General features: G+C 54.0%; 1 protein-coding gene across 3 annotated transcripts in view; it reads right to left on the bottom strand.

Annotated features, from left to right (window-relative positions):
• KCNC4 (potassium voltage-gated channel subfamily C member 4) overlaps positions 1–10,739 on the bottom strand; it is a 57,704-nt gene extending 46,965 nt beyond the window's left edge. For all 3 annotated transcript variants that reach the window (XM_074977569.1, XM_074977567.1, XM_074977568.1), the window contains exon 1: positions 8,988–10,739. In XM_074977569.1, the coding sequence (XP_074833670.1) occupies positions 8,988–9,638 (651 nt within the window). In that variant the 5' untranslated portion in view covers positions 9,639–10,739. The remainder of the gene's footprint in view (positions 1–8,987) is intronic.
• Between the last annotated feature and the right edge of the window lie 4,063 nt (positions 10,740–14,802).

Raw genomic sequence — 14,802 nt, 5'->3', positions numbered from 1 at the left:
CCTATAAAAATAGAAGGGTCAGACACCCAGACTTGTCATAGCTCTCTTGAAGTCAGTGGAACAGCTCCAATTTTATGTCAGCTGAGGATCTGACCCATAATTCTTATCTTAGCTCTGACCTTTGTCCAGCAACAAGTCGAACCGTTGGGGTTTTCTCAGAGGGCTCCTTTTTTAGCCTGCTGTTTCGAAAGCCCCAGAGCGAGCGAAGGGAGATCACGCTATGAAAGAATTCCAGACTGCACAATAACAAAGAATGTTGTGAGCAAGACACGAGAAGTCAGTGTTCCGCTCTACTCAGAGCTGATTAGGCCTCAATTGGAGTATTGTGTCCAGTTCCGGGCACCACATTTCAAGAAAGATGTGGCAAAATTGGAAAAGGTCCAGAGAAGAGCAACAAGAATGATTAAAGGTCTAGAGAACATGAGCTCTGAGGGAAGACTGAAAGAACTGGGCTTGTTTAGTTTAGAAAAGAGAAGACTTAGAGGGGACATGATGGGAGTTTTTAAGTACCTCAAAGAGTATTGCAAGGAGGAGGGAGAAAAATTTTTCTCCTTGGCCTCTGAGGACAGGACAAGGAGCAATGGGCTTCAACTGCAGCAAGGGAGGGTTAGGTTGGACATTAGGAAAAATTTCCAAAGTGTCAGGGTGGTTAAACACTGAAATAAGTCACCTAGGGAGGTTTTGGAATCTCCATCACTGGGGACATTTAAGAGCAGGTTAGAGAGACACCTATCGGGGATGATCTAGATGGTGTTTGGTCCTGTCGGGAGGGCAGAGAACTGGGCATGATGACCTCTTGAGGTCCCTTCCAGTTCTAATGTTCTATGATTCTATGAATATTTCATTGTCAGTTCAGGCTTTAAGGCCGGAACATCTTACATGGGTCTATAGAACCTAAGTGTCCGATTGCCACTGACTGTCATGGACTCAAGCACGTTCTGAGTCTGCAGAGGGTCTGAAACACTACTGCTGAGTGACACGACCAACCCAGCTGACCCTACCTAGAACATGAGAAAACATGGCGTGTGTTGTGCTGAAGTTATGCCCAGCTAAGGACCAAGGTTCCTCCTTGGAAGAGAGGGGAGGGGCAGAAAAGAAGCTAGGGACCAACCCTGCACCATTAGATCAGTGGCTCTCCAGCCCTTTACCACTGTGAGCCACACACTGTGTTGTGAGGGCCTCCCCTAACATGACCCGTCTTGCCTTGCGATGTCACATGTGCTGCACTGGTGTACGGACTGGGTGGCAAGTGGTCCAGGGGCCACGGGTTGAGAACCACTCACTGTATTAGATAGATGAGCTACTGGGGCTGTGAGCCTGTGGGCACTGGCGCTGCAATTGGAGCACTGAGGAGAGAGGTTAAATGCTTGGGGAAAACCTTACAAGCCAATTCTGAGCCAGTTGCCAAGCTCCAGGGTGCAGGGAGAATGAAATGCTAATAAAACCCCAAGCCCACAAGCTCTGCGAAGACCAATACCACAGCGCCAAGTAAAGCGCCCCTGAGCTACAAGTGAACCGCACTAGACAGGTCTTCTTTCTCCAAAGGGGCTCTAGTCTATCTCCCAACCCCCAGGCTGTGTGCTGTTCGGCTGCTCTAGCAGTTTAGCCAGGTTCATCCCCATCAGCCGTCCTTGCTGCCAGGCTAATGCAGAGACCTTGCAGCGCCCCAAGCAGCAGGCAAAATGCCAGGAGGCTAGGCTGCCGTCTCATCCCCACCTGGAGGGAAGCTGCCTGTTCTCTCTCATTACCCCTCTCTCCACTGGGGAGAGCCGTAAGCAAAGGGAAGAACCTGGAGACAGCTAGAGCAGGACACATGAAATCAAGTCAGACTGCAGCCAAAAGCACAAAGGCTCCTCCGTCACCTTAGGGACTCAGTGCCAGGGATGGGTCGGGCCGGTGTCTCAGTCATAGAGACAGGCAAAGGCAGCATAATGGTTTTGCCTGGGAGATAATGGGATGCAGGAGAGCTAATGGCAGTGACAGCCCCTGTAACACCAGCTCATTGTCAACCCATTTCCCCTTGGTTGTCAACCAACCATCCATCCCCAGCAGCAACTTCTGACGGCTGCCACTTTGGGCTGGATTTGAATGGGTGACCTGGGCGGCGGGGGGGGGGGGGGAGAGAACGCTTCTGCAGCCTACTGAAAACCTCATCCTAGTGTCTGTGCTGCTCAGTCGCCTTCTGATCAATCCCTCAAAGCCACTGCCAGTCCCCTGGGCCGTGCAGCTTCCTTCCAGAAGTAACCTGCAGCGCGAGGGCTGGTTAGGAAGGGAGCATGGGGCAAGGAGTGGGAGAGCCCATCTGTTCCTAACTCTTCCAGGTGGGTACCTCATAAAGAGTGTGGCTCTGCCTGGGAGGTCTAGTCCCTCCTCTTCTATGCTTGCAGTGCAAAGGGGACTTTACGCTTCCGTAACCACAGAGGCACTGAGACCCCTGACAAGGGAGAGTGAAGTCTGTTCTACAGCCTTAGCTGAGAGCCAGCTGGTTTTCACCTCATGTGGTAGAGCACACGGCTTTAACGTCAACGGTTGCAGGTTTGATCCCTCCTGATGACCCGGGTCGGTCAGGCTTACACTCAACAGCTAAACTCTGGCACAGGAGGGATTAAGCTCCCTCATCCAGCACGGGCAACATCCCTCACTCAGCAGGACCATGGATGTTGCTGGACCAGACATCAGTCACCACCAGCAGTCCCAAGGCTGGGAGCTGGCTGGGGCATGGAGCCCTGATGGCAGGACCAGCAGCCCTGTGGCTGGGAGCCGGCTGGTGTGCAGAGCCCTCTAGCAGCCCCGCAGTCATGGGGATCCCGGCCAAAGGAACCACAGCAGCCCCATGGGTGGGAGCCAGCTGGGCCACAGAGCCCAGCTAGGATCCTAACTGTAGGAACCCCAGATGGGGTGGGGGGACCCAGCAGCCCCACAGCTGGGAGCCAGCTAGGGTGCAGAGCCCTGCTGACAGCCACAGCTGTGGGATCCCTGTGGCTGGGGGAACCCCACCGACCTGGGAGAGGGAGTAGCCTGGCAGCCCTCCAGATTTACACCCACCTGAACAAGAGGGGAATCTTCTCTATTGCCTCCTAACCCTAATCTCAGCCACACTGACTCTGTAACAGCATCCCAGATGCTCCCATCCAGGCACCTGGACAGAACATTTGTCCCCAGCTGGCTTCTGCGATCAGGGAGCCTCATTCTGTTTCCTCTGAACTGCCATGGGAGAATACCACAACCCATCTCCTCCTCCCCCACTGAGAAGAAAGAGCCCACTGTTGAGAAGGAAAGAGTCAAAGCTCCCCGATGAATTAAATAACTGGCTTCTGCCCTGCCATCAACGGAGGCAGCTGGTAGAAGGGCAGATGGGATCTCCATTCGTTGGCATGTTTTGACAGAAATCCAAAGGATAATTTTTTTTTTCCAGCTGATCCTAAATTAACGGTTATATCAACGACTGAAATCTAATAAATTTGACATGCAAGGCAGGGGCTGAAATAAAGCAGCCGGCAGAGTGGCCTGCCCCTGAAATGCAGAGGCTCTCTCAGGGACCTACCCTACTGTCTAACATCTAAGAAACTGTGCCGGGCACAGAGGTAACCCCGCAAAACTCTGGCACTGTGTAGTAATAGCACAGTGCTGTAAGAGACTAAGATGAGACACTGAGGCCACAATCAGGGCAGGAGACAGAAGCCATCAGCTAGCTCACAAACCCAGATAGCTGCCCTGGACTTTGTGATGCTGGTGAAACTGGTGCAACAAGACTTGTGTAAGCAGGAAACCAGCTCTGTAGCTAGGCAACAGGTAGTGCAAGTCAGCTCTGTTCCCTACCTCGCCACTCTGTTTACTTTGCTTCTGTCAAAACAATCTATTTCTCAAATTCAGGGTGTCTCGGTCAGTGTTCCCTGGAAGTCAAGTATTTGGGCGGCTGTCCAGGAGAGAGTCTGGTGCCACCCAGCTGATTCGCAGAGCGTCCACAGCCAGCAGTGTGTGTTTCTGTGGGTGGTGCACCTCCGCACATGCCCTGGTGCAGATAACAAAATTTATTCTCTCCGTGGATATTAAAAATGAGAGGGAACACGAGTCTCAATGAATGACTGCTGCCTAGGCAGTCTGCCGACCTGGTGGGATGCATTATTCAGGTTACTCTGACCGAGCAGCTGTACTTCCCCATCAGCTCCCAAATGCTCTAGATTTACTCAGGGTTCAGCTCACATCAGCACTCTGTTTAAATGCCCTTTGAGGGGACATTGAATCACAGAATCATAGGGCTGGAAGGGACCTCAGGAGGTCATCTAGTCCAGCCCCCTGCTTCAAGCAGGATCAACCCCTACTAAGTCATCCCAGCCAGGATCTTGTCCAACCGGGACTTAAAAACCTCAAGGGACGGAGAATCCACCACCTCTCTAGGCAACGCATTCCAGTGCTTCACCACCCGCCTGGTGAAGAAGTTTTTCCTAATATCTAACCTGCACCTTTCCCTCTTCAACTTCTGACCATTACTCCTTGTTCTGGTATCTGACACCACTGAGAACAATGTCTCACCCTCCTCTTTAGAGCTCCCCTTCAGGAAGTTGAAGGCTGCTATTAAATCACCTCTAAGTCTTCTCTTCTGGAAACTAAACAAGCCCAAATCCCTCAGCCTCTTCTCATAGGTCTTGTGCTCCAGACCCTTAATCATTTTTGTTGCCCTTCGCTGAACCTGCTCTAGCAAATCCACGTCCTTTTTATACTGGGGGGGCCAAAACTGGACACAATATTCCACATGTGGCCTCACCAGTGCCGAATAAAGAGGAATAATGACTTCCCTAGATCTGCTCGAAATGCTCCTACTAATGCACCCTAATATGCCATTAGCTTTCTTGGCTACAAGGGCACACTGTTTACTCCTATCCAGCCTTTCATCCACCATAACCCCTAGGTCCCTTTCCATCGTACTGCTGCTGAGCCAGTCGGTCCCCAGCCTGTTACAATGCTTGGGATTCTTCTGCCCCAGGTGCAGGACTCTACACTTCTCCTTATTGAACCGCATCAGATTTCTTTTGGCCCAGTCCTCCAATTTATCCAGGTCCCTCTGGATTCTCTCTCTACCCTCCAATGTATCTACCTCTCCCCCTAGTTTTGTGTCATCTGCAAACTTGCTGAGGGTGCAACCCAGTCCCTCATCCAGGTCATTAATAAAGATGTTGAATAACACCAGCCCCAGAACCGAGCCTTGCGGCACTCCGCTTGAAACAGACCTCCATCCAGATATTGAGCCACTGACCGCTACCCGTTGGGCCCGACCATCAAGCCAGCTTTCTATCCATCTTGCTAGGGTTCCAGAGCTCTCTTGGTAACCTGACGGGCTGCAGGGAAATGGCAAAAATATTTTCCCCCCAGGAGTGGGGGAAGCATTAGCTAGCAGGACTGATTCTCCACTACACTTGTGCCAGCAGCACACAGCACAAAACGTAACCATTCTGACTCGGTCAAGTTTTTTTACACTTATTTCGCACCATTGTCAAAGACTTTACAAGGCGTAAGGGGAGAGGAATTCCCTCCCAATGACAGGTGTAAAATCAGCATAGCTCCATTGATTTCTGCAGAGCTACCTTAATTTACACCCAGCGAGGGGGCAGGCCTGGTGAGGCTAAGTATAACGTATTAGCCCTTCTTCTCTCTTCCCCACAGTCAAACAGAAGAGCCAAGATCCACAGCGTGAAGACTTCAGTAAAGCCACACTGATTTACACCTGCTGAGGGTATGGCCCTGTATTCAGCTACAGGGGAGTCACCTCCGTATCAGAAGGATTATAGCCAAAGTTCTCCCTGGCCTCACCAAATCAATTACCTCCTCCAAGAAAGAGACTTGGGCAAGATTCTGATCTGACCGACACCGTTGCAATTGGTGCATTTCCACTCCAAGGGGCCTACTTAGCGGTGGTAAAATGGTGAATAGGTAGATGGAGTCGGGCTTGAGCCTCCTCTGGCGTACGACCACCAGCAGGGGAGTTACTCCTGATCGACACCAGGGCAAGAGGCAAAAGAGTCAGGCCCAGCTCGGAGTGCAGGGTTACAAAACGCATTCACAGGCTAACACAGGTGTCAGAGGGGACCTGATGGTCACCCTAGTTCCTGCTGTCCCAAGAACAGAGATAGCAGGCAGAGGCACAGGTACCAAATCTGTGGGTGCTCCAGGGCTTGAGCATCCATAGGAAAAAAACAGCAGCCCCCCAGATCAGTTCCTCCCCCTCCTCTGTGCCTCCTACATTCAGTTGCTTACAGGAGGTGCTGCGGGTGGGAAATGGGTGGGGGGGGCAGGAAAAGGTGGGGGTTGTGGGTCCGGGCTTGGGGCAGAGTGGGGGTTGAGCATGTGCACACATGCACACATGCACGCACGCACACTGAGAAGTTGGTGCCTTTGGGCAGAAGCTTGTTTGTTTGGAATCCAGAGGGTGGAATGCAAACGCACGGTCCATGAAGGACCTCAGAACTCAGATCAGATGTAAACAAGTGTTTCAGTGCTCCTCAAGCCCCCAGCCTGTCAGGTTACAAAGAGAGATCGGGATCCCTACCAATGTTCCCAATATTTCTTTCCACCCATGTGCAGACTGTATGTTGTTCGGTGCTCTGAGACACGTGCGGTCGTGCACCACCAGTAGAAACGCAGGCTGCTGGCTGTGGACGCTTTCCTAATCATCACAGCAGCATTTGACTCTCTCCTGGGTGGCAGCCCAAGTACCCAACTTACAGGGAACACTGATCCGCAGCTGGGGTAGACTGGCACAGCTCCGCTAACTTCATTACACTGACCTGCCTCAGAAGCTTGAAAGAAGTCTGTGAGAGCGACAGACAGGTTGGAAACAGCCCCAGGTCAGACACCCCCAAATTCCAGTGTGGCTTTTTGGAGCTGCGTCATTTATTCCAGCTGAGGAGGTGGCCCCAGTTCTCTACAAAGTCCGTTAACTTCCCCTCTTTGCTACCTGTCTCAGTTACTCTGAGTCTGTGGGCCAGGGGCTCAGTCACTGACTTGAGAATCAGGGGCCCTGCACTCTGTTCCTGTCTCTGAGATTCAAACTGCTCAATGCCCCAGTTCCCCTGAAAAAGTACCATTTTCCATCCCAAACTTTTACACAACGAATGGAAGGGGGAGCGTAACAGAAAAGAGCCCATGGTCGCAGCAGAGACTATTATAAAGGGTTAGGAGGAGCCATTTTAATAGTCATTTGTCTAACTAGCTGTTCTTTAGCCGCCCAGCCACCACACTGAGGATATCATCCTCTGCTCCCAGGGAGACATCTCAGAGGCTCCCTGGTACTGGGGCTGGGAGTAGCACTGCTGCCACACACCCCCTGGCTTGAAGTAATCATAACAAAAATGAATACGTGGTTTCCATCAGCATGATGTTCACTACAATAATTGTCCCAGTCTGATGGGGGGGGGGACAGGAGCTGGGGGTGAGCAAAATGCAGCATGAACGCTCACAGGCAATTGTTTTCAGCTGCGTCTATTTCAGAGCCGCTCTCAAAGCCAGAGATCTCCCAGAGGTGAGACAGGGGTTTGCATCCTTCTTCAGAGCAGCTGTCTTTGGAAAGGCCGTGACTGCCCAAGCATTTCACTCAGATCTCTATTGGGTTCCTCCTTCAGGTGAAAGGAAACACCCGGGAGCATCTCACTCTCTAGATTCGAGTGTGGCTCCTGCCAGGAGCTCAGAGCCTATTTTTGCCGGCATTTCTTTTTGCACCTCCCAAATGTCAAAAATCTCTTTTAGCTCCCCAATGTGTCAGTCTGTTGGTATTTATGAACTAGGTGTGAAGAGGGACATGGATGTGCAAACAGGAGTGGGTGAGGGTGCATGGGGATGCGCCTGCTGGCACAGGCATGGATGTTTAGGAGTTGGTGGGCCATGAGCACAGGGATGAGCTTGCAAAGAGAGCCACCAGCTGGCATGTGCGAGGATGAAGATCGTTTTCTGGGGGATTGGGCCAGGGATACGCAGGCTGCGTCCCCGCCTTGATGTGTACACACAGATGTGTCTGTGGGAATTCTTATGGAGGGGGTTGTTGGTGTCAGTGTGCCTGGGTGTGTTTGTTAACTGGTACTGATGATGTTATGTGAGCGAGGGAACAGGCAGGAGAGTTTGAATGGGTACGTTCTATGTATTTGAACATGTACAGATGGGTGTGGGTGGGTGCGTTTGCATGAGTACCCTCAGTAAGCACAGATGTGAGAGAGAGCCAGGCTTTGTGTGGGCGTGTTGTGGGTCTGTCCATGTTCGTGGGCATGGGTGTGAGTGAGAGAGAGAGCACTCCAGTCCTGGACTCCCTGCTGTCCCCCTGTGACATTAAACACTACTTCCAGCATGTAGATCCACAGAGCGTGACAAGAGGAACTGAGAAATAATCCAGCTGCCTCTGGAGACGCCTGGAATTCTGCCAGTACTCAGGGCTGGCAAGGGTTCACCCTGATGATCCCTCAGTCTGGGATGGCAGCTGGAGAGGTGTGCTGGTGTTGAGTCTGGTAGAGGAAGGGCTGCTGATAGGGTGGTTTCAGGCACAGAAATCTGCATGGCAGGGGCACGGGAGCAGGGGAAGTTGGAGGAGAGCGAGAGTCAGCGCTTAGTGGAATGGGGAAACTAATGCACTATGGAAACTATGGGAGTTGGGCAGATTCAGGTGGAAACCAATGTATCCAGGGGGTTGATGAATGAATTTCCATGAGGGTTGGGCAGATGAAGTGGGGAACGAAAGCACCCATTGTGTGTGGCAGATGAATCACAGGGTGAATCGATGGATCCATGGGAGGAGGGTATCCAATGAGTGACAGGTGAACCAATGCACCCATGGGTGGGGTGTCCAGTGAATGAACCAATACACTCATGGGACGAGGTGTGTTTGATGAATGACAGGATGCACCGATGACCCCACGGACCAGGTCAATGAGAGGGGAATGAATGGATGTCACCCGCTCTGACCCCTCGCCCCCGCCACCCAACAGAGTTGTCTCTTGCAAACTCACCCTTGCTGCCCTGGATGAGTAGGGGTCCTCGAAGAGCGCCCACATCCTGGGCTGCCAGTTGCGGCAGCAGCCTCCCCCGCCTGTGGTCCCAGCAGCCCCTGGCGGCCTGTCGTCCATGCCCAGGCGCTGGAGGGCCATCTCCCTGCCTCCATCCTCCTCAGCCTCCTCTCCCCCTGCCCCTCCGCCGGGCTCGGGGTTCTCGAAGATGTCCAACGCCTCCTCCGCATCACGGTGCTGCCGGTAGGTCATCCAGCAGCAGGGCTCCACGTCGGTCTCGTCGATGCCCCAGTAGGTCAGCTCCTCCTCGAAGAGGGGGCCGCAGATGTCGGCGGGGCAGTGCAGCTTGCCCGTGCGGTAGTAGTTGAGCACATAGGAGAAGATGCCCGGATGGCGGTCGAAGAAGAACTCGTTGCTCTTGCCATCGAAGTCGAAGTTGCTCTGGGCATCGGGGTCGGCCAGCCAAGCCAGGCGGGTGCCAGGCAAGGTCCGCAAGGTGCTCTTGTAGGTCTCATGCCTGGTGCCCCCAACGTTGATGGTGATCTTCTCCGACTCTTCCCCCTTGGCCATCTCTTCCTTCAGGCATGTTTTGGAGGGTGGTTTGTTCCCAGACTTGCGTCCACGGTACGAAGAGACACACACCGAGCTGATCATAGATTTAGGCGGATGGGAAATGCCCTCTAAACACCCTTCCTCTTAGCGAGGAGCTGGAAGGGACGGATGGGGGATCGTGGTGTGGGGGGGAGCTCAGATTTCTCTCTCCCCAACCTCAGACAGCTCTGCCCTTAGGCTGCCTCATGGATCCCTCTCTGCAGGAGGGCACTGGGCACAGGTGGTTGCTTTGGAGGGAAGCACGGGACAATACCAAGGCCTGACTCCCTCGCTCCAGACCCCAGGGCGCAGCGAGAAGGAAATCCCCACGGGGAAGAGACGACCAGTGACAGACGCTTGTGCCACTGCAGCGCAGGCCGGCAGGTAGGGCAAAGGCACTTGGACGCGGGGAACAAATCGTGGTGGCTCTCAAGTCTGGGAGGGCGACCCCCCAAAAATCACTCTGAGCAAGAGAACAGAGAGGTTCCCCCAGCAGCAGCAGCAGCAGCAAGGGCCTGTCTCCTCCTGGCCCAGCTCAATCAACCCCCAACCACCAGCGGCTTGCAGAGAGGACGGGAGAGCTCTGCCCAGGGATCTTAAACTTTGAAGAGCCCCAAGGAAAGCGGTTCAGGTGCGTGCTCCGGGAAGATCTCTCCTCCTCTCTCGCAGGCCCTGCTGCTGCCCGTCTTTGGGAGGTGGCTGCTGCCCTGTTTACACTTCAGGCGTCAGACACAACAAGGAGGGCCGGCTCGGGCGTCTTCTCGTCCACCTTCCTCCGCCTTCTGACTCTCCATAGACGCCGCTCGCCAGCCGGGCTTTCCGTGCGGGAGGCAACACCCACTCCCGCCGCTGGGCCAGAGCGGGGGGGTGCAGCTACTTCCCCGCCAGGGGCGCGGCTGAGCCTGCGGGGCGCGGCGGCTGGTCCTCTCTGCCAGGCGGGGCTCGGTGGGGGCGAGCCAGGGGGCGCGGGGCGGCCGCTCGCTGCCAACTCACGGACAGTTTGTGCCTCGGGAGGGGCGCGCTGCGGGGTGGCGGCTTCCTGGCCCCCCCAGCTCTCCTCTTGCATCACCCAGCGGGCGCTGGCGGCTGCCACCGGCCCGGGCGGGGCTCACAAAGCGGCGGGGCTGCTCCGGGCGCCGGCGGGCGACTCTGCCATGGCTCGGGGCTCCGCTTCGCAGAAATGCCGCCGCTTGTTGCTTTTATACGCGGCTCCTGCCTTCCCAGCCCGGGCTGGCTCGGCCCCCTGCGAGCGGCTTAACCCTTCCGGCCCCGCCTGCTCGCTCGCTCGCTCGCGCTGGCGCTCGCCCCAGGACCCCCGGGGGAGCCGGTCCCCGGGGGCGCAGCCCGGCCTTGCAAAGCAGCGGGGGGCGCCGCTGCCCGGGGAGGGCAGAGCCAGCTGCTGCCGGGGCTGGAGCAGGACAGACCGGTTCCCCCCCCGCCCCCGCACAGATGCCCACCTGCAGCTGCACGGGCGAGATCCGGCGCCGGTGCAAAGCTACACCGGGGCCCTCTCTGAAGACAGCCCGGCTTCGCCTGCTGTCCCGCAAGGCCCATCCTGCCCTGGCGAGGTGGCTGGGGATGTGCCACCCAAGGCCCTTCCCTCCCAGGAGCCAGGCCCGGCAACGGGCTGTTTCCCCCCACCCCGGGGTGTTTTTCAAGCTTCCAGGGCGGGCAAGGGGGTGTCCCAAGGTGCCTGCGCCGACCAGCTGCAGAGTTGGGGTGTCTCTCACCATCAGTGCTCCCCAGGGGCTGAGCGCTGGGGCAGCTGCCCAGGAGAGATTCACATGGTGCCCGGGGTGTGTCTCTTGGGGGTGCACATTGGCACATGGCTGGGTGCACGGAACAAAATTTATTCAGCCCCTCACTGGAAAAAAATATTCGAGGGAACGTTGCTCCCCAGGGTGGGATATTCAGCACCAGGCACTTTCTGCTGAAAATGCTGTCTGGGGAAAGCTGAGCTGCTAGACGTTGCAGGGGCTCTGGGCTGTAACCCCTCCTTGGGCCACTTCCTAGTAACTGTCCAGGGAGGCACCTTTTGGAAAGAGAATGAGGGATGAGTCCCTTGCCAAGGCTCCCACACAAGGTCATGGGTGAGCCATTCACTCGTGGTCTGACTGGTGTTGTGAGTACTCAGTTCCCTGCCAATTGTCCCATACAACTCAGTGTCTGACTTGCACCAGTTATCTCTGGGCCTTTAGGATATGCAGCCAGGTCTGCAGGATCCTTGCCAGAGCTCAGAACCCCACTTGGGGGGAGCAGGGGGCCGGGGGCTTGCCAAAGACTCGGGAACAGAGCTGTGGCTTTTCACTCACTAAAAGCTACATCCTGTGCTCAGGGAGCCAAGATGTTCCCTTGAGCGTAATGGGCTTTGGGGCTGGTCCACAGCCCGAGGGAGATCCAGAATGGGCCACCTGGCTCTTCTACCTGTGCAGGGAAGTGATGACTGACACCCAGAGAGCTCTTGTCTCCCAAACTCCTTCGTTCAATCCCTACAACCGGGGTCAGCGCACATGGGCGGAAAGGGGAGGGGGCAATACGCTCGGCCGAGCTCGCTTGCTGCAAAGCATGGGAAAGGTGCAGTCTATGCTCACTTCCTGGTCCCAGGAATCATCTGGCTCGTGTGTGAGCATAAGGGTGGCTCAAGCTGCCAGCTCCATCTCCCTGTTGGTGCTGGTCCCTCCGGGCTTTGCTCTTTTCAGCATCTGCAGCAAGTGCAGCTACTTCCTGCATGGGGTAGGAGGTCGCTGGTGTCCCTCTGCCCATCCACAGGCGGAGGAGGAGCAGAGTTTGAACCTGGGCTTGAGATGAGGATGTTCAATTATGGATCAGCTGTAAAAATATCAATGAAAGTACATACAAAACCTCAAGTCGCCCTCCACACATTATCCACAGTTCACTCATTAACTTTTGGGGCATCAGATCCTCAGCTGGTGCAAACCAGCATAGCAGGGGAGAGTCAAGGGAACCACCCTCATTTACATTAGCTGAGAACCTGACTCTCAGCTGCTTTGACTGAGAAATCTGCTATGGGAAAAAAACACAAAACAAAACTCCCCCCTCCCCATTCATGCATAATAAATCTGTCATAACAGGCTATACCTTGCCATCCTTAATGGATGTTTGGCCAGAATGAAGTAAGAGTGAAAGCTGCGGGACAGGACCCAAAATGACAATATTTCACATTTATATAGTGCCTGCCCTCCCGAGAGATATTAAAGCACCAAGCAATCCATACTCTCAGGACACTGCTGGATTGCAGCCATCTCTGGGGTGCAGAAAAGCAGCCAGCCAGAAAACTGGCTCACTTACAGGGGAGGGAGGGAACTTTTGGCCAAAGGACACCCGTGCCAGCCTGTATTCTGTCCAAAAATGCCATCAGATCTTTAATGGGGATGCAGAAAGACAGCAAGAGTAATGAATGGCAGGGATCACTAATCTCCTTAGCTGGATAGAGCTCGTTTTAATCTACTTCAGAAGGCTGAAGTAAAGAATTTCATTATCTTTCAGATGAGATGCAAAACTAAGGTCCAACCCACTTGACCATTAACGTTCTCACAGCATAGGGGAGGTGTGCCAATTCCCCTGTCCTGTTTAAATTCCAGTATTCCCATCCTGTGTTCCTATGCTTCAGGCTGGCAGCGGGAAGGATTATTCTACCTTAAAGGAGTAACTTTTATTGCAGAAGTTGCTAGGTGGGCCTGTTACACAATTCCACACTCCCGCATCACTGTACGAGCAAGTGTTCAGTCTTTGAAGACATACTCTTTCGCTATTAATTTTTGACTCAGGGCAGCTATTGCAAGCCACAGGAAAACTTGCTTCCTGCCCAAATCTCTCAGGGGAGTCAGTTCTCAGGTTTGAGGTTGTGCTGAGATTCTTGAAAGAGATCACTGCTTGTCATCGCCTCTGTCCCAGGACTGGTGCATATAGTGAAATAAGGAAGTTCCACCATGAAAACACCAGGGGTCCATGTTACTGATTGCTCCTGACAGGAGCTGAGCTGGAGAACCTGAATATCTGCTAAGGCCTAGCCAAGAGGAATTGATATTACTGATGTGACAGGCTTCCCTTGTGAAGCCTGCAGTGTACAGAGAACCCTGGAGGCAAACTATTTAGGGGCTCTCCAACACAGACACCGAATGTGGGTCCATTGACACCAAGCTAAATAAAAGCATTTTACAGAAATCAGCAAATCCCTGCTTCTTTGAGAATGGCCTATGGATAAAGCAGAGACCTGCGTTCTAATTGCAGCTCTGCTGGGTGACCTTGGGCGAGTCGTGTTCCCTTACTGTGCCTCAGTTTCCCCACCTGTAAAAGAGGGGAACAGACTTCTTCAGTAGATCTAAAGGTGATTTTCAAAGGAGAAGAGCACTAGACAAGACCCAGGTATTATCAGTGGTAGCCGCCGGACTTACAATGAGCTGGGCGCTTCCCAAACAGAAGGAACAGCCCAAATGGGGACATTTTGGAGCCTGGGTTCCATTCATCTGGAGCAGTATCTCTTTCACCTCGTTTGAGCTTTCCGCTGGCCTTGTGACCTCCTGCCACAGACCCTTCTCTTAACATACTCTTTTCTGCTGCATCCTGGGAGCTCCCCCCCAAAGGAGCAGCAGAGGGCTGGCGGAGGCTCTCCTGTTCCCAACAGCACCCTGGGAAGATAAGTTGCATGCCTGCTTTTAGGGGAACACGCACAGGAGGGCAGACTTCAGAGCACTGGGGCAGAACCCCAAGAAGCCGTCAGAACTGGTAGAAATGCCCTTCCTCTTCTCTGTTTGAGAGCATTTGCGAGTGTGTCTGTTCATCCAAGGACTCCCCCATAAACAGCTAGAGCTAAGACCCCCACCCACTCCGATATACAGCTTCCTTTTGTTGTAACTTAACGTAAGGGAAACTTTGGCTGTGGCAGGAAAACGGGATGTCCCTGGAACAGGATTGCCTCTCAGAAAACCTACAGAAAAGAGACAATCACTAGGCAGGTGAAAGAGGTTGGCTGGGGGTGTGCCTCTCCACCCCCACATCTGGGACTGCCCCAGCCCCCTATAGTCAGACAGAAGGGCTAAACCCATACAGCACAGGCCTGGCAACAAAGGACAAGCCATGGCTAAAAGCAAAGCTAAGCTGTGAGCAAGGGGCAGGCCTCTGCTAACAGAACTTGGCACAGACAGGGCTGAGAGTACAAAACTCATTGGTAATGGGTCCAGGCGCAGAACTATAATTGATATAAGTT

This window comes from Carettochelys insculpta, chromosome 26 (genome assembly GCF_033958435.1).
Source record: "Carettochelys insculpta isolate YL-2023 chromosome 26, ASM3395843v1, whole genome shotgun sequence".
Lineage (NCBI taxonomy): Eukaryota > Metazoa > Chordata > Testudines > Carettochelyidae > Carettochelys > Carettochelys insculpta.
The sequence above is the reverse complement of the archived record's forward strand: the minus strand, read 5'-3'. Positions and strand labels throughout refer to the sequence as shown.